This window comes from Dunckerocampus dactyliophorus, chromosome 15, assembly GCF_027744805.1.
Source record: "Dunckerocampus dactyliophorus isolate RoL2022-P2 chromosome 15, RoL_Ddac_1.1, whole genome shotgun sequence".
Classification (NCBI taxonomy): domain Eukaryota; kingdom Metazoa; phylum Chordata; class Actinopteri; order Syngnathiformes; family Syngnathidae; genus Dunckerocampus; species Dunckerocampus dactyliophorus.
The window spans coordinates 2478019-2500536 of NC_072833.1; the positions used below are offsets into that span (position 1 = coordinate 2478019).

The 22518-nt window shown below is 40.9% G+C and overlaps 3 protein-coding genes across 42 annotated transcripts in view; 2 read left to right on the top strand and 1 right to left on the bottom strand.

The window, feature by feature from the left end:
- Positions 1 to 20961, bottom strand: part of wnk1b (WNK lysine deficient protein kinase 1b) — an 88466-nt gene extending 67505 nt beyond the window's left edge. For 18 of the 21 annotated variants that reach the window (XM_054800525.1, XM_054800543.1, XM_054800524.1 and 15 more), the window contains exons 1-2: positions 19391 to 20961; positions 8328 to 8464 (exon numbers count right to left, since the gene is read on the bottom strand). The gene's annotated coding sequence lies outside the window, so the exon portion shown is untranslated. The remainder of the gene's footprint in view (positions 1 to 8327; positions 8465 to 19390) is intronic. The other 3 variants (XM_054800541.1, XM_054800540.1, XM_054800523.1) reach the window with 2 other exon arrangements.
- Positions 225 to 20085, top strand: LOC129194958 (ninjurin-2-like). Of its 4 annotated transcripts, none has more exons than XM_054800566.1 (4): positions 225 to 478; positions 16694 to 16830; positions 16913 to 16992; positions 19824 to 20085. In XM_054800566.1, exons 1-4 carry the CDS (start codon positions 383 to 385, stop codon positions 19985 to 19987), a joined length of 477 nt encoding a protein of 158 aa, XP_054656541.1. In that variant the 5' UTR covers positions 225 to 382; the 3' UTR covers positions 19988 to 20085. The 4 variants fall into 4 exon arrangements, with proteins under 4 accessions (XP_054656541.1, XP_054656542.1, XP_054656540.1 ...); XM_054800567.1 differs by lacking the exon at positions 19824 to 20085 and adding an exon at positions 17133 to 18535; XM_054800565.1 differs by having other exon boundaries at positions 228 to 478; positions 19344 to 20085.
- Positions 20962 to 21533: 572 nt separating the features above from the next.
- Positions 21534 to 22518, top strand: part of LOC129194750 (ELKS/Rab6-interacting/CAST family member 1-like) — a 73784-nt gene continuing 72799 nt past the window's right edge. For all 17 annotated transcript variants that reach the window (XM_054800098.1, XM_054800099.1, XM_054800101.1 and 14 more), the window contains exon 1: positions 21534 to 21708. The gene's annotated coding sequence lies outside the window, so the exon portion shown is untranslated. The remainder of the gene's footprint in view (positions 21709 to 22518) is intronic.

Below are 22518 nucleotides of genomic sequence, written 5' to 3' on the forward strand. Positions count from 1 at the left end.
CACAGAGCTGGGTATTAGGTACCCTTCTCTTTATGGAAATAGAATAAAGACACATACAGAAAGTGTGAAAAGAGAGCAAACTGGAGTGAGAAAAGCAACTTTACATCTCTTGGGCAATGTTTATTTGGCGTTCACATAGGGTTAATTATTAGGTACCCTTGTCTTTTATGAAAATAGAAGAAAGAGACATGCAGAAAATGTGCAAAAAGAAAGAGAGAGAGGGAGTGAGGAGGCGACTGGGATGCGGTGAATAAGCTGTTTGTTTGCCCCCCAGTTTCCTCTCTAGCTTGGTGCTTAGCATCCAGGGCGATTTCTTTTCACAAGTGACCCCCGGGCTACACTGCAGTGTGCGTTCAATAGTGCGCCCAAGACAAACTTCATTATGCAAGGTCTAGGGAAAGTAGAGCGTGGCGACCAAGGCCGAGACATCGACCTGACATCAATGAGATCAACCATGCCGGCCGGCGGTCCTCTACAGGTTAGTGACTCTTTGGTTTCTCTCTCGCTCGTAGTAAGCCGTGGTATGTCCTGCCTATGTGAGAGCTGGGGATCACAGGGGCTGCTCACTATTCCCGAGGGGTGGGCAGAGCATCCTGAGGCTATTTTAAAAGTAAAGCCACGCCAGGAACATCACTCAAATATCAATTAGGGCCCTGGTGCCAAGGCTAATGTAGCGTGGGTCAACAGAACAGCTAGTCACCAAAAAGAGGGTCAAGGTAGGGTTGATGAAAACATTTTGAGATGATAGTTGATGGTTGGAGAAACCTAATTAATAAATCATTTGTCTCCAACGCAATGGGATCAGTTTTAGGAAGGCTGTAGTGGACAAAACAAGCTCCACAAAGGTATGCCTGGATGAGCGTAGTACGGAATAACTCCAACAATCAGACACTTTGAGATGAACTGGAACAAAAATAGCAAACTGGGCTTCCTCCTCGTCCAACATCTGTGAACTTTGATCTTACAAATGAACAAAAAAAACCCCATAGATCTTACAGAAGGTCTTCCTGGAGGATTGGAAGCTCACTTTCAGTGTAATATTCAAATACTGTTGTCCTTACCACCTTACATACTTACTACATGCTACCCTCACCAACACACACATACTGTATGCCTGTCAAGGTCCATATTCCCTATCAGGGTTTCTCGCTCCCATCATGCATCAGTCCTATCAGTTACTTGTATATTTAGCTACAAAGTGCTGTTGCTCAACCGTTCATGTGAGTGAGAAAAGTGACACATGGGAAGAGAATGGAGTCTTTTATGGTGCATTCACTTAAAATGCTGAGTAGACGTTTAAGCAAACTTACTCCACCGAGGGCCACATACTGAAAAATCACAGAATGTGAGGGGCCACATACTGTATACACTCCTGATCAAGGCTTTAAGACCAGTTGAAAAATGGCAAGAATGTACATTTTGCACTGTTGGATCTTACGGATGTTCTATGCAGAGCTTCAAAATGCAAAAAGAAGAAATGGGAGTGAGAAAAAAAAGTAAGTAAGTGAGTAAGCAATTCACTGCAAACAACTGCAAACAATACGCTGTTCAGCAGCTGATCAAAAGTATAGACCATAGCTAAAAAATTGGTTTGGGCGTGCTTGGTGCCGGTGTTTCCAGGAGGTGTGAAGATGGTGGTGAAGATGGCTTCACGGAGGGCATCCACTGTCTGGAACTGATGTCCATTTTTGTAAACTTCCCTTGCCATCCATCCCAAATGCTCTCAGTTGGATTTAGATCAGGGGAACACGCAGGATGGTCCAAAAGAGTGATGCTATTCCTCTTTGTCGTACCGGAATTATAAACTGCAGCATTGTCTATTTAAAAAAGACAGTCATTACCACACAGGCGAGGGCCTTCAGTCATGGAGGATGGCCCCTGCAACATCTCCATCTAGCCGGCTGCTGTTTGACGCCTCTGCACAACCCGAAGCGCCATTGCTCCACTGAAGGATCATGACGGCGCCCCCTCCACTGTGCCGCGTGGAAAACATCTTAGATGGGATCTCCTTGTCATGCTAGTAACGTTGGAAGCCATCTGGACCGTCAAGGTTACATTTTTTCTCATCAGAGAATAAAACTTTCTTCCACTTTTCAGCGTCCCATGTTTGGTGCTCTGCTGCAAATTCCAACAGGTCATTTTGTGGCATTGAAGGAGACCAGGCTTTTGAAGACTGTTCTAAAAACTCTTCTCTGGCAGATGCCGTCTGCTGGTTATTGGACTGCACTCGGCACCAGCAACAACCTTCATTTGGGCCGAGGATGGTTCCGGCTACTATGTATGGGGTTACCATTTGACTTTTATGTTCCATAACCCTCAGAATCTGTGAAGAAAGTTTCAGTTTTAGACTTACTTTTTTGTGAGCATTTGAATTTGAAATTTGAAAAGAAAGTCAATGTCATTTTATGGCAGCTTGTGAATTAAGAAAGATCCATCACTTCCACCTCTGTTTAGCAGTAGTGAATGCTGGCGCTGTTCATTCATGCTGGAAATATTATTGCTCCCTTGAGCACTAGGTCACACACACACACACACACACACACATACACACACGCACACGCACACACACACTCTTTTGAATGCTCAGTAAATATTAGGCGAATATGGAGGCCATTACCTGGAATGAACTAATATAAAGACCACACATGCTGATAACATTATGAGGAGCTGCTGATGCATTTACATGAACTTCTTTCAACTGTAAAGCGTTTGAGTGATAAATCTATTTCCACGGTGCGAGGGCTTTGCACCTCTCGCCCACTTTCTATGTATAGTGTGCAGCAGCGGAGCGTCATGGGCACATGACACAGAATTAGTAAGAACTGCACAGCCTTTCCAAGCACGGCGGCTTGAGGCTGCATGTGACTAAACAACATACACCTCCCGTTACCATACCCCGCAGTACGCAGTACGCACTTTCTGGTATTCTATTGATTTTTTGATGCAACTCTTGTATCGGAGCTCATTAGACGGTGCATTAAAAGTTGCTGCTATATTAAACCTTCCCATATCTGTCACCTCCCAGGACACATAGCTGCCTTCTTTTCACATGGTGTGTTTGTGTGTGAGCGTGTAACCAAGTCCCGGGCCTTTACATGTCACATTCTAAGTGTGGGTGTGAGGAACCAGAAAGTGTGTTTTGTAGTGGGTCACTTTGTGGGGGACTTGTAGCGGGTTTTTGCTTGGAACTTTCACCACGCACTCACATGATTCATGTTATGTAAGAGGCGTGTTTTTTTTTTTCTTTTACGAGCGGGTTGTTAGTGTCTCCCTTGGTTGCCACGACGACACTCTTGGGTTGGGTTTTATATGGTTATTAAATAAGCTCTGCTTCTTCCTACTCCTTTTCTGACACGTTGAATAGTACCAGCAGCGTCAGCATGTTGGAAATAAACTAAACAAGTGGCGAGTCAGGACCCAGAAGTAGGTTTCAGATCCATTCTGGGTGAGTCGCAGACAGCAAGTGAAAAATAACATTAAAATACGGAATATACAACTGATGTCTGACTTATTTTGAAGTAAATTTCAGCAATATTTTAGTCAGCTTCCTCCTTGGTATATGTTAATTGCTAGACGTGCTAATCTAAATGCTAAATGCTCAACTGCTCTATTTTGTGGCACGTTATGAAGAGAAGCTTGCTTGAAGCAAGAGGAAAGTTTCCTTCGTTCCTGAAGAACGATACTCTATTTTGCCTCTGACTCGTTTGACACCATGACACATAATATTACGACTTCATTCTCGTAAATGTGCAACTTTCTTTCTTGTAATATTATGACTTCTTTCTCGTAAATTTACGACTTTATTCATAAAAAATCTCAGCTTTTTGTTGTTTTTTTTTTTCTCAATGTGGCCCTTATACTCCGTCGTAAAAAAAACAAACAAACAAAACAACAAAGTTGTAATTTTTGGGAAGTTAGGTTGCGGGAAAAAAATGATAATGTTACGAGAATAAAGTAAAAATTTTAGAGGAATAAAGTCATAGCTCCGAGAAGAAAATTGAAGAACATTGAAATATTTGGAAAATACATTTAAAAAAACAACAGCAGAGTTGAAAAAAACAGCTGTAATTTTACAAGAATAAAGTAAAAAATATTAAGAGAAAAAAGTCGTATTCTAATGTAATGAGAAAAAAAGGTTTTACAAGATAAACTCGTCATATTATGAGGAAAAATAATGTCATTATAGTTGCATAAAGTTGAAATTTGAGAAGTCGTAACAAAACAAAATGAATTTGTTATTTTTGGAAAGATAGGTTGGGGTAAATGTTACAATATTATGGGAATAAAGTCAGAATATGAGAATGAAGTCCCATAATATTCAGAGAAGAAAATTTACTGAAATTAGCGATTATTTAAGAAGAAAGTTTAAATATTTCGAAAAAAAAACCCCTGCAAAAATGGGAAAAAAGAGCAAAGAGTGAAGTGGACCCTAACATGGCTAAAATAACAGGCCTTTTCACCGATATCACAAAGCTGAGATGTGTTTTTTTCCTAAAATATATATAATGAAATAAATATAACTTCTTAGCATATATCGACACCTGTTGGTTTACATCATATCAAAGTGGCCCTTGCATCCTTGCTGGAACAAGTTTGGACACCCCTGCACTAAACCCGGGTAAAACATTCACCCTGCTGATGAGTTTAAAATAAGTCGCATCACGTCAAACATATTGAACATATTTACGAGCCTCCCACGAAGGTCAGTGTCACTCATTCAGAAATATCCATGTGCACTTTGACCTCTTCAGCAAATATAAACAAACACAGCGCCCCCGCTGGGACAACTCGCCGTTTATTCTCATGAGCAAACAAAACACATGATGTATTTGAGTGTGATATATGTGTTTGCTAATGGTGCCCGCTGAAAAACAAACTGGGCGCCATTCCTGGAATTGATGTCAAATTGGTAGTAAACACACTGGAGGGTTTATTTGAACAAAAAAAGTAGACATGTCTGCGCTACATCAAGTGCTTGTGGGGCTGATTCCATCTGCTTGCAAGATGATCTAACTGTGTTCAGGGACATTTTGGTGGACTGGTAATGCCTTTGGGTTTTAGAATCATTAGTGATGATATCAACTCTCAGGAACCGGGGAAATACTTTCTCCTTTCTATTGTTTTCTTGGCTTTTTCTCTTGGGCACGGACTATTGCGGTTGTCGCTTTCAGGAGTGTGGAAATGCTGAAAGATGGTCCAAATCACAGAAACAGCTCTCAGTATGATGCGGCACAGTTTTACATCAGCACAAAACACAATCAAAAACATACAGTATGGCGCAAGTGTGCAAACATTTGCAATTTTTCTTCAATTTCATATCATATTTTTAATAATTACATATAAAATATGTATTAATATATACTCTATTATATTGTACTTATCTATTATATAAAAATTCTATATATAATATATAATAATAATACTAAATATGTTGATCCTGATTATTATTATTATTATATAAACGTATATATGTTATACATATTGTAATTATATAATACGACTATAATATGCATGTATTTAAATATTATATGGTATTTATATATTATGTGATATTTATATATAACTATATAATTATATAGTATATAAATACTATATATTATATATACACACAAATAATCATAATAATATAACAATAAATATTTGTTTTTTTTGTCTAATAATATCCATCCATCCATCCGCGGGGGTATGCTGGAGCCTATAATGTAATAATATTTATATTATATTTAAAGACAAAACTTTGTGTTATTATTAGTTACTGGCACCTGGTACATTTCAGCTTTTTCTCTTTACATGGTGCCTTCTTTTTTTGGTCTGATTTTATTTCCACAACATGTGTCAAATGGCCCCCAGGCCACACTTTGGACACGCCTGCTGTATCAGGTGTTGGCTCTCATGAAGGTGCAGGTAGACCATATTACGCTATATTTAATGTGTTCTTTCTTTCAGTGGGAAACAGAACATTGCGTCAGCGTTCCATAATGACAAAGCATGTGTGGAAACGTTTGTTTAAGCAAAACACCTCCTGGTGCAAAAGTACGGTACATGGGAGATGCAAAGCTACAGTCTCTAGTCACATGTGCCTCTGCTATGTTTATACTTGAAATTATATATAAAATACACTAATGTCATACAATGTTGGGATAACAACAGGAAGGCCAGAGTCATGAAAGCCAGGAAGCAGTGACGTGACACTAAAAAGCCTCGCAGGTTTAAAAGTCCTCACGCATCTTCGGTGTGGTGAAAGTGACAAAGAAAATTCATGTTGGAGTTTTATGTGCTTTTCAGTGGAAACCTGTTCGCACGCTGCGCCACACCTCCACCTTCAGGGCCTTAAACCCTCCCTGTTTGGGCCATTATCTTTGAGTTTTGTTTGCTTTGGATACTGGTGCAGTTCTTTAGAGTAGTATGTAGCCAAAACTATTACATGCAAACACCTACAGGATATGTGAAACATACACATTCAAAATTAGCCAATATAATGCATTTTAATCCATCACAGCATATCATAGCAACCCCAGATACCATGCAAATATGCTCAGCCCCTTCTCATGTTACGGTTATCGTGCCTTTGAATGATTACCGCCATGAAAAGATCGTGAAAGACGGCAAAATCTCGTCAGGGTATGACATTCAAAACTTGGGAGCAACTAATATCTTTGCAAAAGATTCCTCAAACCACCAGAGCGCTGTCACATAGAGGATCTTTGACAAGCGTTTTTGCAGTAAATTTTAACGCATGCACGCGTGCACACACACAGTTCAGTTCCAAATGTGAAAACTGTAAATAGTTCATGGTGTTATATTTGTAAATACTGTAAATTGTTATTTTGATGTAAAACCACCCTTTTTTGTGTTGTTTATGTTGCTATAGTTCTTTAGATATGTGAGCTGTCACAAAAGCAAAAAAACTGCGTCAAAGTGAAAGTTATGCTTGAAATGTATGTTTCCACAAAAAGATGTTTTTCTCCCTTTTTTAGTCAGGAACTGATATTTTCCTGAAACTTATGTTTTACTGCTGATTACTAACGAACAGAAAAAGGTAGAAACAAACTTTTTATTTCTGATGAAAGACAGGGTCAAATCTCTCTTTTGGTAGGTTCCATGTTTATACTGTATAGCCATAGAACACAATATTCTGTGTGCCTTCCGTCAAATCCGTCCCAATGGTCTAAACTGGCCGGTACTGGAGGGGATGTCTTTTGAAAAATGGCTGGGATTGAATGGGTTGTGAAAAACAGCTAATTTTTTGTTTAAATGCAGACGTATTTTTTTTTAAATGACAGTGATAATATATTATAATATAATAATTACTAGTTTATTTTAATTCATGCAAAATAAATAAGCATTTTTCTAAAAAATAACTTTTTTTTTTACAAATACTTTTTAGTAAAAAAAAAAAAAAAAAAGGTACGTCTATGATTAGCATCACTGAATGGTACAGTGCCACTTTACAAGTACGAAGCGTACATTTCAGCTCCACCAGGTCAAAGGTCATCGTTAGGAAAAAATCCCCTCATACTGGTTTTAATGAATGTGATACCTGTCTCATGGTTTGTTTCACGCTGACACGTTTTGGCATATCGAACCTTTGGTCAAAAGCGGCAGACAGCCGCACATCTGTTGACCTCTGACCTCCCAGACAGATCATGCCTGCTGAGCGACACGGCTGCAGTTACAGTTTGCCCAGCTTACACTTCCAGCGCTCGACGGCTACAAAAACACTTGCAGCCACCAGGGGGCATGGTTGCACGGTGATTGCTATGATACGCAGTGATGCATTCGTCAGCATGATCGCATATTTCTATGCTTCTATGCGAATGTTACTCTCTGTTTTGTATTTGCAAACATGCGCTTATTAGCAGGTCCAGCGGCACAAAGAAGGAATTCCAGCTATTGCAGCCCTACAAAGGCTTGTTTGAAATTGGCGTGTCTCCTCTGCAAACACGCCTTAGCTGCAATAAAAACTTCCAGCAAACACTCAACAATGACTAGAATATTTTTACAGCTCTACAAATCATGCCTCGGGGGACAATGAGGTCTTTCTGTTGTGTACATGTGTAGTTCCTCTGATAAGTGCGGTGTGTGTAGCTGGATGTCGTAGGGCTATTTATAGCGACCTGTTGAATATAATATAACATGCATGTCATTCCAAATGTTTACAGTATATTTTGCAGTGTCTCACATGGTTGCATGAAACCAGTGTGGTACCATTCTGTGCTGTCATCATTGATGCAACACTTTTAAGTGTGTGTTTCCAATGTTGCCATGGCAGTGTATGTATGAGCTGCACGCATGGGTTCATCTTGCCCCGCCCACTTGGCACACACCTGCACACATGTGGCGCACATTTCCAGGGTGTCAGACATTCCGGATGATGCGATCAGAGCCCGTGGCAGACGTCATCCCCTTACGCAACCAACTCCACGACAGCGGAGGGGAACCAGGTGTTTGTGAGGCCTTGTGCCTGGACGGACACAAACGAGCACACACACACACACACACACATACACACGGACACTGTCAGGTCCGACTGGACACTTCCCAAAGTACAATGCAAGAGCGGCATCACATACAATAAAGACAATACAGTCATCCGTTGCTTATCATGGTTAATTGTTAAATAGGTTCATTTCCTTAAAGTAGGACTCAATATTAACTAGAGAAGCACTCGGAGAGCGCAGACCTGCACCAAGCGTCACATTTCCCTCCATATTGGGATTTACACCAAAATAATAATCCTCCAGAACCTGTTGGAAACTTGTCCTGTATTTTTTTTTCCAAGTGCTCTGACCATTTTTTGTGGAGTTCTATGCACGAATGCCAAAAATGGTCCTATCTCGCAATGTTAAAGAAAAAATTCCTGGATCCAGACGGTGATCCGGATCACCCCCAAAATTTCATCAGTTCTTCCATATCCCATTTCCCACAATTCCTGAAAAAAACTGTTCAAGTTATTTTGAATACAAATAAACAAACAAACAAACAAACAGATAAACATGGGCAAAAACATAACCTATAACATAACCTAAAATAATGAATTTTTGAAAAAATGCGATAAAATGTTTAAACCGTGACCTGTAACGTTACACTATTGTTAATTTAACAAAAATGAATTCTGACAATAAATACAAATAAAATAATTAGTAATATATATATAAGATTTATAATGAAAAATACAAATAATTTCAAAAATAATCATTAAAAAACAAAAAATGTTTAAAAAACAACACGATTCGGTTGATTCTAGTATAGATAATATATAATCTATATAGATGATATACATTCTAATATCGAGTTGCAAAGAGCAGCATGAAGTTTGGATTAATTAAAGTTTTAAATAAAATAAAAATAAATAAAATAAAAATGCCTGTAAATTGTTTTTGGTTTTCTTTAACTTTTATATATTAGACAATTAGACAACCCCCCCAAAATCCCTAAAATGACCGTTTAGATTGCTGTAAACGTGTTTGTTTTTCAGTGTGTGATGTTGGCAATGTCTGAGGGGGTCAACGTTGCTGAGTCAGCTCTCTGTGCTACTTCAATTGCGAAATGCAGCTACACACACAGCACTTATCTGAGGAAACAAATCACATAGACTCCTCATTACACACACCTACATAGTGTGTGAGCACCACAGAGGCCAAAGGTCCAAGCTCTCGGAGGCAACTCGCTTTCTTACTTTTCCCAGTATTTACTCTCTCTGTTGCTGCTTTTGTTTTTGTTTTTTTTTTTACATATGGTTGTTTATTTATCTCTTATTACGTTCTTATCACAAACACACAAAGTTACACGAAGCTCTGGTAGGTTCTGGGTTGAATTCTACGTATGAAAGGCCACCAATCAAAACCGGATCACCTCCGCGGGACATGCTGCAGGAAGCAATTACCGTTTCCTCTTCAACCGATGTGCTGGTGAAACGTTCTGACAGACTGAGACACACCTCGCCATGCTTCTCAACGTAAACACTCGTCTTGTATCATTTTTCATTCCTATATCGGTATTAAAACATGAAAAGCTGCGGCTGGCAGCTGGATGACAACGGAGGCGCTGCAGCTTAATTAAACAAATACAGGACGTGAATAGCAACGCTTCACATTGGGGAAAGGCGCAAGATTTTGAGATTAATTAATTTGAGATTAATGATGTCAATAACAAAAATGTGGGTGCAATTGCAGGGCAGCTTGGATAGGGGGCAGTAATGCACATTAGGCTCAATTCCAGCACAGATCAACGGTTCTGCTTCCAGTCAATAGAGGGGCATAGTTGCACGATATTTGGGGGTTGCGGATATGCTGGGACGTGTCAACCACCATTAATACCCCTAATTTTTTTTTCTTTTTTCAATCCACATACAATTGCTGAGGGATTTTTAGTACACAATGCCATCTTTCATGTGGAATGTTATTGGGAAACGCTCATTAGCGCAATACTGTAGTTGTGTTTATTAAAGCAAAATGGCCTTTATGTGAAAATAAAAAGCAGCTTTGAAAGGTTCATTTCAGGATGTGGAGGTTGTGTCTTCAAAAGGACATGTGGGTTCACTCAGTTTGCACATAAAAAAGCTTCCAGATAGTCCTTATTTAGGCCTCTTAACACAGGAAGTGTATGCCCTCCTAAGCGGGTTTTCTTGTGTCTTTCCTGCTAATTAGGCAGTGATGGCCTTGGGGAAAAGTGCAAAAGTTGACTGCCGCTTGGTTGTTGTGTCAAAATGGGGTATGCAGACTTTTTTCCTGTCTAATAGTTCTGTACAAATGCTGAAATCTGGTGAGAAAAGGTTGGAAATATGGGCACACGATGAAAATACGTTAAAGTGCTCCACGCTTTGTTGGAGGTCTCTTCCTATTGGCTGTGAAAGCAACCAGTAGGAGTGCAGGGGAGGAGCACTTCCTGTGAGGTACCTCACAGGAAGTGCATGTATGTGTGTGTGATGCAATTTAAAGCGTAAAGACTGGCACATATCGTGTCCAGTGCCCCTGTGCAAGTGTGTGTGTGTGTGTCTCATGCAGTCATGTCTTTTATGTGTGGACACTTTGGCTGTGAGAGGGGGCCAGTGTTTGTGGATCACTGCTTTTTAGGGATGTGTGGCTTTTTTTACGAGGACTCTGGATTTCTAGGAGGAATTCAGTGTGTAAACACACACTGGACTTTTTTTCCACTCTTCGGCTACATGAGCCCTTCTGAGTGACGAGATCGATGAAACATCTGCAAACGTGAAGTTGAATATAAGCATACAAAATATAGATGTTTTTGTATCATTGTGTTATCATACAGTGGAACCCCTGCTCATTTTGGAACAAATCCAGAAAAAAAAATGAAATAAAAGGTTGATCCGAGCCGTTCCCGTGACTATTTACTGCTCCGACACTACCAACTAGCGTTCCCCTACCAAGTTACCAGTAAGAATTGTGACCCTACCGGCCTCAGCCTGTACAGTGAAGGCGGGTTGTAGATTGTGCTTTTAGCATGAAAATGACCACAAAACCAACAAACAAAGGAGTGGCTCAAGAAGTAGCACATTAAGATCTCAGAGTGGACAAGCCAGTTTCTGAACCTTAATCCTACTGAAAATCTGCGTAGGGAGCCGAAACCTCAAGTTGCCAAGCGACAGCCTCGAAACGTTCAAGATTTGGGCAGTATCTATAAAAAGTAGTGGCCCAAAATCCACCACAAGAATACCAAAACATAGGAATACCTGCCAGATGGACCCGGGTCATAAATCAGACTCAAGGTTAAAATAATAAATCCAAAAGCTACTTTACTAAATCAGATTGAGCTCCTTCCTTTTAAAAGAACACATGTCCTATAAGTGGCCATTGTAGGACATTCCAGTGTTATGGTGTGTATGTTTTGGCGTCCTGTCCAAGGCTGATGTTGATTAAGTGTGGGCCACGAGATTCCTCAGAGGCCAGCGCATATACATTCTATACATACTGTACCTCTTTGCTTTTTATCCTCTCTGCTCCTTGCTATTCCCGGTTTTTATCTGTCTCGCACACTCAGAAAAACATGGAAAAAGGCTTACTGTGCAAGCATGTGTTTATGATATTTGACAGACTTCAGCTCCTAGGAATTGCTGGAATCGTTCTTGGAGGTTTAGACATTTTTTTGGGAGAAACTTTGCTGTAACTCAAGAGGGGTAAGAATAGGACTTATTGGGAACAATACAAAAGTGTTGATGCTGCTCTTGTATTGAGACATCTTTTATTGAAAACACTCGTCTTCACAATGCAATGTGTCAGCTGCACTTAAGCGCTAAAAGGAAGTAAAGTATATCAGTAATCAGAGCTGACACTGGCACTGGCACTGCTGTCAAACAAAGGACACCATGTGACATGTTGTGAGCTCACGGGAACGTTGCATGTAAAAAAAAAAAAAAGTGACACTGTTGTGTGTGTGAAAAACTAGAAAAAGTGACAACTGTGCAAAAAAACAAGATCATGCAGAAAAGACCTATACAACCCCTTTTCTCTCTTATGGATATTTTTATTATATATATTACTTCATTTCATTAGTTTTTTTAATGTTATATATACAGTGCAGTATATGTTTTAGACATTTTTTTTTTTTAATTGTTGTGTACATCCATGTATCTTCTTCCGCTTATCCAAGGTCGGGCAGTGGGGGCAGTAGCCTCAGCAAGGAAGCCCAGACTTCCCTCTCGCCAGCCAGCTCCTCCCGAGGCGTTCCCAGGCCAGTTGAGAGACATAGTCTCACCAACGTGTCCTGGGTCTTCCCCGAGGCATCCGACCGGTCGGACGTGTCCTGAACACCTCCCCGGGGAGGCGTCCGGGGGGCGTCCTGACCAGATGCCCGAGCCACCTCATCTGGCTCCTCCCAATGCGGAGGAGCAGCAGTTCTACTCCCGGATGACAGTGCTTATCACCCAATGGGAAACTCATTTCAGCCGCTTGTACCCGCGTTCTTGTCCTTTCAGTCACTACCCAAAGCTAATGACCATAGGTGAGGGTAGGAACGTAGATCTACCGGTAAATTGACGGACTGATGTACAAATAAACATACAGTCTATCACAGGTGTGTCCCAAGTGCGGCACGGGGGACATTTGCGGCCCGCAGCTGTTTTTTTATTGGCCCTCGGCACATTCAAAAAATCTAATTTAACAAGAACACTAAAAAAAAATTTAAAAACCCTCAAAACATCACAGGACTAACCATTACAGCAAGAAGATTACAAGATTAAAATTTAAAATAAGTAAAAAAAAAAACAACAACTGTAATTTTATGAGAATAAAGTCAAAAACAAAAAATCACAATATGAGTAAAAATAATGCAATTTTACTAACATACATTTACATAAATTTGAATAAAAGTTTTTTTTTTTAAGTCATACTATTGTGACAGGCCGAGTGGTTAGCATGTTGGCCACACAGTCAGAAGATCCGGAAGATCTGGGTTTGAATCTCCGTTAGGCATCTCTGTGTGGAGTTTGCATGTTCTCCCCGTGCGTGCGTGGGTTTTCTCCGGGTACTCCGGTTTCCTCCCACATTCCACAAACATGGATGTTAGGTTAATTGGAGACTCTAAATTGTCCATAGGTATGAATGTGAGTGTGAATGGTCGCTTGTCTATACGTGCCCTGCGATTGGCTGGCGACCAGGCCAGGGTGTACCCCGCCTCTCGCCTAAGTCAGCTGGGATAGGCTTCAGCATACAGAGTGAGGATAAGCGGCATAGAAGCGGCATAGAAGATGGATGGATGGATGGACTATTGTGAGAAACAAAGAAAATAAAGTTGTAATTTGTGGAAAATTAGGTTGGGGAAAAAGTTCTAATATTATAAGAAAAATATCTAATTATGGAAATAAAGTTCTAATATTATGAGAAGAAACTTTATGAACTTTATGAAAAGGCCCTTGCGTCCTTTCATTTTTCAGTATGTGGCCCTCTCTGAAAAATGTTTGGACACCCCTGCTCTATCAGTAATAACGGCTAAGCTGCAGAGCGGGACAAGTTAAGAAAATACATGAAAAAAACAGCCATGCTGACAAGTTAGCACTGTTGCTTGTTATGGTTTCAGCTCATTCAATTCCTTTCAAAGTGCACGGTTCACCAAGGTAGCCGGGCTGAAAGAGACAACACTAAATGATAGAAATGACACACAAGTGCTGTGAATAATTGCTGTACATGCGCTGTGTTTATCTTGGATTTACAGAGCACGTCACAGAGCCGTGAGGTCATGAAGGGAAATGTGTCCCTTGTGGGCGCATGACTGATGTTTAGCATGTGAAGTGCGTTACGTCTTCTTAAACACAACTCTATTTCTGCATCCTTTTGTGGACATAATATTTCACTCTCAATACGCGCATCAGCAGACAACAGCTACCAGGAACAGTCGCTGTTATGTCTGCGTTACGTAATCATATTTAATGTTTTCCTTCTCCATGCGCACACTTCTTTTTTGGGCAAACTGTGCGCACATTGTGTTCCTGGCCTATTTCCTAATTGCAGGCAACTTAAGACAGACATATGACCAGCTAAACAAACATTTCACAAGATAAGCGACATAAAATCAACACAATTTTATTATTGTAGCATGTGGCACCAGGCATTTACTTTATATTGCATATTATGTAATGTTATTTTGTTTAACGTTGTATTTACGTCATGACTGATAAAGGTTTACTCATAGATCTTGGAGGAATACATGGAAATATATACTTTATAGCCTTTACTTACTATCTGAAGACGGCTTTTCTGATGCATCACCTATCAAAAGAGGCGTGGACAAGGATGTATTCTATCCCCATCCTTGTTTAATAGTTACACTGACATTTTTAAAAGCATTGAAAATCTGGTAGGCGTTTCTATAGGTGGAAAAAATGTGAACAACTTGAGGTACGCAGATGATACAGTACCGCTTGCTGAAAATGAAAATAACTTGCAAAACATATTGGATACCATCAACGATAACTATATCGATGGAGGGATCGTGTAAGAAAGAAATTAAATATAGAATAGCTATCGCTAAAAGAGCTTTCAGTAATATGCACTCAGTGCTAACATCAAGGAAAATAGCTTTAGACCGAAGGTTTAGAATACTTTACTGCAATACAACTTCTACTTTATTATACGGCTCTGAAATGTGGACAGTAACTCAAACGATTGCAAAAAGATTGGAATCTTTTGAGATGTGGTGTGTACGTAACATAGTAAAGGAATCCTGGAAAGAAAGAAAAAACAACAAGGAAGTACTAACAATGGCAAATCAACAGAGTAATCTTTTGATGGACATTACGGAAAGAAAAAACATGTTCTTTGGACACGCAATCAGACACAGCCTATTTCAAACTCAACTCCAACAGGGAAAAAGAGAGGAAAAGAGGTAGACCCAGACACAAATGGATTCATAATATCACCACAAGGAACAATAAATGCTATCAGGACTGCAAATTAGCAGCTAAAAAAATGGAAATAATGATGAATGATGATGTATTTACTACTGTATTAAAATAAATCAACGAATTAGTCCATGTAATGGTCAATGCTGCCCCCTCTTGGTTGCTTTTATATCACATCATCGCTTCTTCTATTTGGTAACTTTAACCTTAATAAATGCTGCCCTCTTGTGATTGCTTTCATATTACTCATTACTTCTGTTCCTTCTTGGTAGACTAATGTTACCTTTTAATAAATGCTGCCCTCTTCTGGTCCCTTTTATATCACTCGTTACTGCTGCTCTTTCCAGGTAACTTTACCTTAATACATGCTGCCCTCTTCTGGTTGCTTTTATACCATTCATTACTTCGGTTCCTTCCAAGCAACTCTTCCTTTTTAAATGCTACCTTTGATATCACATGATATAACCGGATAACCTTACGTTTTAATAAATGCTGCCTTCTTCTCGGCTTTTTTGTATCACATCATTGCTTCAGCTCCTCCCTAGTACTTAACCTTTTAAAAAACGCAGCACACTTCTGGTTGCTTTTATATCATATCATTACTGTACAGGTTGCCCTCCTTTATGGCGGGGGATAGGTTCCCAAAATAGTGAAATCTGCGCAGTAGCCAACTTCATTTTTTTACGGTTATTATATATGTTTTAAGGATGTAAAACCCCTCACCATACACTTTGGCACATTTCTATCTTGTTTAAGCACTCTCAAAAAAGTTCAAACCTTCTTTTGAATGTTAATGATCAACCTACAGGTTGGACACAAGAAATTTAGAAGTCTCTCATGTGTATTTCACTCCTGTGACTGTGCCTTTTCGTCCTGGCGGTGTTTTTGTGTCCTTGTTAAAAGCTATTGCTGCAGCACCCCTCCGGTTGCAGTCCTCCTTCTTCGAACCGAGATTGATCGACAATGATCTACAGCCAATCGGGACGCAGAAAACAATGGGCGACAAGACAGGGAAGAGAGAGACACTCAACTTCCCACAATAACACTAAATTCTTCTTAAAGGGCCAGGCTGTGCCTGTCACAGCGTTCATATGCTGTAATAAAAAAAAAAAGAAGCACTAAAAAATTCAGCAAAAGGTGAAAGAGCAGGTAACACTGTACTTCTGTTTCGTTACCTTAACAAATGCTGCTCCCTTCTGGTTACATTTATATCACAAGGTCAACTTGGTTACTTTTATTTCTGCCAATTTTAGACAGATGTCTAGTTTATCTGCGCTCTTTGATGACCTGTCATTTCAACACTGTCAAAGCAGAAGTCTGCCTCTTGTCTTATTTTAGGGTGGTTCCAGCTCCAACCTGAACATGAACCTGTACGCCACCAAGAAAACAGCAGCTGAGGGCATGCTGGACATTGCTCTGTTCCTGGCTAATATCACACACATGAAGACTGTCATAGAACAAGGGGCAGGATACAGGTGGAAGCCAACACAGATCCAATACTGCATACTGTATTTCTCATGAGATTGCGCGGCCGATAAAGTCACTTCTTTACTGTAGGTACTACGCTGCGGTCCTGACTCTCATCTCCTTCTCGCTGGCTCTCCAGATAGTTGCCGGGGTTCTTATCATCATCATAGGTGAGATAACCTCATTATTAGTAACGCCTTTAACCACATTAACGTACTAAAACACTAAAACATACAGGTATAGCACGTATGATACTGAGGCTGTTTAGAGATTCTTTTAGTGCATTTTTGTGGTGTGCATGTTGCCCTAGCACGCCGAGACCTCAACCAGGAGGCCAACCACCAGCGCCTGGACAGCCTCAACAACACTGTCACCATCGTCATCTTCCTCATCTTCGTGACCAACATCTTCATCTCAGTCTTCGGGATGGAGCGCACCGGACTCTTTGCTAGGATGCATTTCTAACATTGGAAGCAGCTTCTAATGCACTAATGACGAGGGATGCTCTGATCAGGGTTATTGCTGCGGATTCCGATACGATCATCCATGAGTGAAATCGGCCGATACCAATGCCGATCACATGGATTATTTATACATTTTTCAATTTATTTAGGATAAGTGCTGTTGCCCGGGGGTGCCGTATAAGGGGGAAAAGTCAGGACAAAAAAATTACTACTAAATTAAAGTAATTACTACTAAAAAGTAATTAATTAATAAAAATGGGGGGAATGTGATTTATTCCTGGCCACACCCCTGCTATCGGCTAATATGAGAAAAGGAACCATAAAATCACCTTAATTTCGACACAAACATATTTGACTTACTTACAAGAGAACGTATGTCACTTGTGGATCTAACAGAGGATGACATGTGAGATTGAGTACTTTGGTGGAGTTCCAGCAGGACTTCCAGGAGCATGTAGGTGGGTTCCAAGTGAGAGAGCAGCCGGCGAACCCGGCGTCTTCCACCTGGTCATCCTTGCCCGATGAATTCAATTATTTTTCAGGTTATGTGCTTAGCCTTGGGCCTGTCGCGCACGTACGGGCGAGAGCTGTCCAGCATTTTGGCTGCGTTAGCTGCCGTTTGACTGGTGATCACAGCGTGATCCACCATACTCTGTTCTTCAAATGCCGTATTAAATTACAACTTTTTAACACGCTACCCTCACGAGGTATTTTTCATGGCATGTGTTGGCACGTGAGTGCCACACGGCAGACATGTTTGTTTCTGTTGTGGTACACCTGTGCAGTGTGAAGGAAAGTGGGCGGAGGACGCTACCCAAGACATTAGTTAGGGCAAAGACATTAACCTTGCACGCAGGAATCACTACAGGCCGCAATATTACGAGCCACATGTGATGGGCGTCGAAAGGCATTTATCGGCATATGCGATCACGTGCTTTTTCACAGAAATCAGTCGATGCTGATCGGTGGCCAATCGACCGGAGCATCCCTACTAATGACTATTACTGATATTGTTTTGCACACGATTGGACTGCCAATAGACCAACCAGCTGTATGTGTGTGCGTGTGCTTGTGTGGGTGTTGATGTGCGTGCACAGCTCGTGTAGAGTTGACCCTCCTTCCCTCATACCGACGACTCTTAAACTTCCTCAACAATCTGACCACCGGCATCGTCTTTGTCACCCTCATTGTCAACATCATCAAGTCTGCTTTTGGCACGCAACGCAGCTGCTTACTGCGATGGATGTTTCAGCGTTTTGTGCTGTAATTAAGGCTGACGGTCTGCTGTTACGCAAAACTGACTTTTAAATAATGCTCGGCCTATCTATGTGTACCGGATGTGAGAAAAATCTATCATCTCCCTCACCTGTTTGCAGCTCTTTTGAGAGAATATGCGCCATTTTGAAGTTCAGGCTTCTCTACACATCTTAAAATAAAGCCTGGGGCACTGCCAACTATTCTTCAGTCAGCTACAGACGCAGGTGCTGGAAGTTTTACCGCTTTCTTTTTCTTCAGCGAATAGGCCAACCTAGCATGATGTTGCTGTTAAAATGTGAGTGTAATGTTAGCATGTTAGCTCAAATAGCTATGCTAGAGTTGGTAATATTTGTGTCCTCCTATCCCACTCATGTTACGTTGTTGTCTGTGATATATGACGTCCATTACGTTGGGCAAATGTGCAGTTACGGTGTATACGTAAAAAGTGGATCAAGCAAACAGTAGCACTTCTCGGAGACGCACATCCCGTCGGAGACGGGTGTGGACAAACACAATTCATTAGCATCAAAGCAACAGACACACAAAAGTGCGTGTTCCCTGTAGGCCTTACTATAAGCACTTTTCAACTGCCTAAATTCCAGCATCAAGAATGTGGGACTTTTAAAGACCACTGAACATTACCATACCACAAGAGGGCACCAAAGCACTACATTTAATTTGATTAAAAGGTCAACATTCTCCTTTCAGTGTATGCATGTGTACTGCATGTGTGTGTGTGTTTGAGATGTTTGAAATATAGTGTGTCTGTCCGTGCAGTTGTGTGTGTGTGTGTGTTGCAGCACGCAGGGACCTGAACGTGGTGTCCAATCAGAGACGACTGGATTACCTGAACAACGTAGCAACAGGCGTCATCTTCGTCACCACGGTGATAAACTTCTTCATCAGCTTCTTCGGTTCCAAGAGGACGGGCTTCTTTCGCTGGCTGCTGGCTCGGCTCCACTTCTGACACGCATATAAATGACAAAAACTTGAATTAATTCCAACAAAGTCATAATATATCACCAAAAGTACGAGCGCAATTCATTTTTAAGACAAACAACAGGCCTGGGTAGTGATTGTGCTAACATAGCTAGTTTCACTTTTAACCAACTAAACATGCTTTTTGTAACACTAAAATGTGTATACAATGTATTTTGCATGGGTAAAATGTTCAAAAAGAGTGTTTTAAGTGTTTTTCGTGGTTTGTCTCAATGCGATAAATAAATATATTGATAAAAAAGGTGTGTTTTTTCCTGCATGTGTGTTCATGTGTGTCGTAGGACGCCGGGACGTGAATAACCCCACCCTTCAGAAGCGTCTGGACTATTTGAACAATATAACCACCATCATAGTCTTCATCACCGCAGCCCTCAACTTATTCATCAGCACCTTCGGGATGCAGCGCACCGGATACTTCCCGTGGCTGATGATGCGCATTCACTGACACAGAAAAACACCCTTACAACGAAGTAGTAGAAGCAGCTCAAGTCATGTATAACAATAACATACTGTATGGTCTTTTAAAATAAAAATGAACTGCATAATAACAATCCTGAGTCATCATATTTAATATGAAAATCAGGATTTGCTGAAGGAGATTTTGAACAAAACTAGGCCAAAGACACATTGCACTGCAGAGGGGAGCTGTTGGTGCAAATCTGTGTGTGTGGCGAACTTCAGCCAGTAGACTATATATACTCCAGCTGTCTGACTGACTGGCGCCCAGGGAACTGGGACACTGCGTGTGTTTGTCTATGTGTGTGTGTGTAAGGTCAGTGGTCGGTGTCAAAGTTGGAATGACGTGGAACTGTCTGGGAGAGAGACGTGTGATTGTGTTGCAATGACACCTACAGGGGTCTACAACGAACCTATTCAATTTGTTCAGGGATTTCTCCCTTTACAATTATTCTTACTTTGTTTATGATACATTTAAATCTTTGTTTATAATACATTCAAATCGTGTATTATAAGTGGGAAATAGGCAGAAATTGTTACTTCACCAAATGGTGAATACAATTGCAAGTCATAAAAACCTTTTTATGAATTAAGTTGTACAATAGTTGTACTTGAATATCAGTGAAAACATGTTGAATAACCCTGTTCGACACGACAAGAGTGCAGGCCGCTCAGATGTCATTCAGCGCCAGATTTGGCCCGCAGGTCGGCGGTACATCTGAGTCCTCAGTCATTAGTAAATAATGCAGTATAATATCATTGTGCTAAAGTCAATAGTGTTGTTCCAAACATTACATTGACATCTACACTTAATAGTTTGACAGCTACATGCTTTGAGAAGCTAAATTAAAGTGAAACTATCAACAAAACAAAGCTAAACATGCACAAACACTACTAGCAAGACTTAGCTACTTAGCTTAGCTGTGAGGGAGGCGACGGAGCGTGGCGTTTGGTGGTAGTGATGTGTCGGTAGCGAACGAATCGGTTCTAAGAGACGGCTCTTTGAAATGAACGACAGGAGCCGGTTAGCGTCGTTGGGAGCCAATTGGGAGCGGTTTAGTTTTTTTCCTCGTCTTTTTTTTCTGTTAAAGTCGAATGTCATTGGTCAAGATGTGCCGCGGTGTCTCTGTGTCCACACTGAGCAGGGAGAGGGGCGTGGCTAAACAGTGGTGCTCTTAGAGTCGGTTTCTTCGTTGGAAATTTACATGAAGACATGGGTCTATTTTGTACTTTATAATATTAAATTATACTATAATGTATATTTTTAGCTCTTCATTGAGGTTCAAATAAATCAATTTAAATATTAAAAAACATTTGATATCATGTATTTTTTACATTAGTAATGCATTTTACCAATGCACATAATTTGACTAAAAGAACCGGCTCTCTAAAAAGAGAGGACATTTCCATCACTATTTAGTGGTGCGAGAGGGAGTGGCTACGTCTCGGGGACGCGCACTTGCGTCATGACGTCACCAGAGCGACCGCGCACTGGGGAAGCCGCCTGTAGAGGAGCTGGCAGTCTTTGGGGGGGGGGAGAGAAGGGGCAAGGAAAGACTGCTCCAGGAGGGGATAGCGAGTGGAAAGACGGCCGAAAACGGTCTGACAACGTCCCGGAGCGCTTCAAGAGCCGTTGGAGCCGCTCGAAGCTCCTTTCGGACCGTCGTGCTTGTCAAATCGTTGCTTATTTGACAACCTTTACGCGCCACGGTGAGTAGTGGAAGTTAGCTGTCAGTCAGAGAGCTTGAGCATGGATGTTGTCATTTTAAAGGACTATTTTGGTGTGTTTTTAGTGTTAAATCGTGTGTTTCTTGGTGTGTGTGCGCGTGCATGTGCCTAGGAACATCGCCAATAACATAATTAAAATTTGATGGCAACAGAGCTTTCAGCTTTAGCAGCCGTGTTGGGGAAGGGGGACTTGTTTGGAGTTGACTTCCAGCATTAGTGGAGAAATCAAACCTAGCATGCACATTCCCTTTGGTGTAATGTTCTAAGAACCATAATAATACCAAATAACGTGTTGCCAGTGTATTGCACCTCCAAATCTCTGCTCTGTAGCTTAAACCAAGAGCCTACAGTACAGCGCTCCGCTGTTTTTAGGAATCTGGTGCAAAAAAAGTCAAACATCCTCTATGTCAGGGGTAGGCAACCTGCTGCTCCGGCTCTGCTCCTCGGCCTTCTTTTGTGGCTCCTTTCAGTCATGACAAAAAAAGGTAATTTATTCATGGAATTAATTTCGATATAGTTTCTACCTTGGAGTGCGAAGTGAAACTTTAAAAAATGTCTATAATTAGTCAATTAAAACATGCGTCACATTCACTTCTATAGACCTTGTCTCTACCTGCAGGTGGCTTCTTGAGCGTGCAATCCCAACCATGAATACATGGGGAGAAAAAAAATCGGTATCGGTTACAAATGAGAGCCTACAATCCTGTGTGAAGAGCAAACTCATATCTTCCTGCCCCGACAGAGGGAAGCTCAGCAGCGAGCGTCTTTAAAAAATGGCAATCTGCAACTATG